The 894-nt window shown below is 43.1% G+C and overlaps 1 protein-coding gene across 1 annotated transcript; it reads left to right on the top strand.

Moving 5' to 3' along the window:
• Positions 1-241: 241 nt before the first annotated feature.
• On the top strand, positions 242-855 carry LOC109222426 (the record flags this gene model as incomplete). Its single annotated transcript, XM_019386786.1, has 1 exon — positions 242-855. A coding segment is annotated over exon 1 (614 nt), but the record flags the coding sequence as incomplete, so codon positions are not given.
• Positions 856-894: the final 39 nt, after the last annotated feature.

Below are 894 nucleotides of genomic sequence, written 5' to 3'. Positions count from 1 at the left end.
GCTTAATCTTAGGTCAAAATACAAATCTCAATATGGTATCAGAGCAAGGGTGATATCGTCGGCGAAGATCTGTCGGAGTTCCTCCTCCTCAAAACCTATCTCGTTTAGTCATCTGCTAGGTCTCAGTTTTCCGATTTCGAACTGTAGTACTTTGCGGAGTGAAGGCACTTTACACGATTAGACAGTTTGTCCAACGATTCAGCTAAGAAATTAGCCAATTTCATCATCTAGTCCCTTTCTCATGGCTATCGATCAGACCGAAGAAGTCACGCCCAACACCAGCAGAAATGACCAACTTGTTATTGATGTAAGTAGTCCTCTGTACATTCATCCTTCCGATAGCCCCGGAGTAACTCTAGTGCCGGTTCCGTTTGACGGGATTGGATATAGGTCGTGGAGAAGAAGTGTGTTGAGAGCCCTGTCTGTTAAAAACAAATTAGGGTTCGTAAGTGGAGACTGTGGGAAACCTTCCCCCAATTCACCACAATTTCGTCACTGGGAAAGGTGTGACAACATGGTAACTTCCTGGATTCTCAATTCCTTGTCAAAAGAAATTTCTGATAGTGTTGAGTATGTTAGTGATTCAGTAGAATTGTGGAGAGAATTGGAAGATCGATATGATCAAACGAACGGTGCAAAGCTGTATCAAATCCAAAAGGAGATCAATGATCTTGTTCAAGGGTCTTTGGACATTACTACCTACTACACGCGAATGAAAAGACTATGGGAAGAGTTGAGCAATCTCAATGCAAGGTCCCAGTGCACTTGTGCTTGTACGTGTGGCTCAAAGGACAATATGCATAAGGCAGAGCAGGACAGGCGACTTATTCAGTTTTTGATGGGATTGAATGAAGTGTACACGACAATGAGAGGAAGCATTTTGATGATGAAGCC

Source organism: Nicotiana attenuata, unplaced genomic scaffold (assembly GCF_001879085.1).
Source record: "Nicotiana attenuata strain UT unplaced genomic scaffold, NIATTr2, whole genome shotgun sequence".
Taxonomy (NCBI): Eukaryota; Viridiplantae; Streptophyta; class Magnoliopsida; order Solanales; family Solanaceae; genus Nicotiana; species Nicotiana attenuata.
This window is presented reverse-complemented; position numbering and strand designations above follow the sequence as displayed.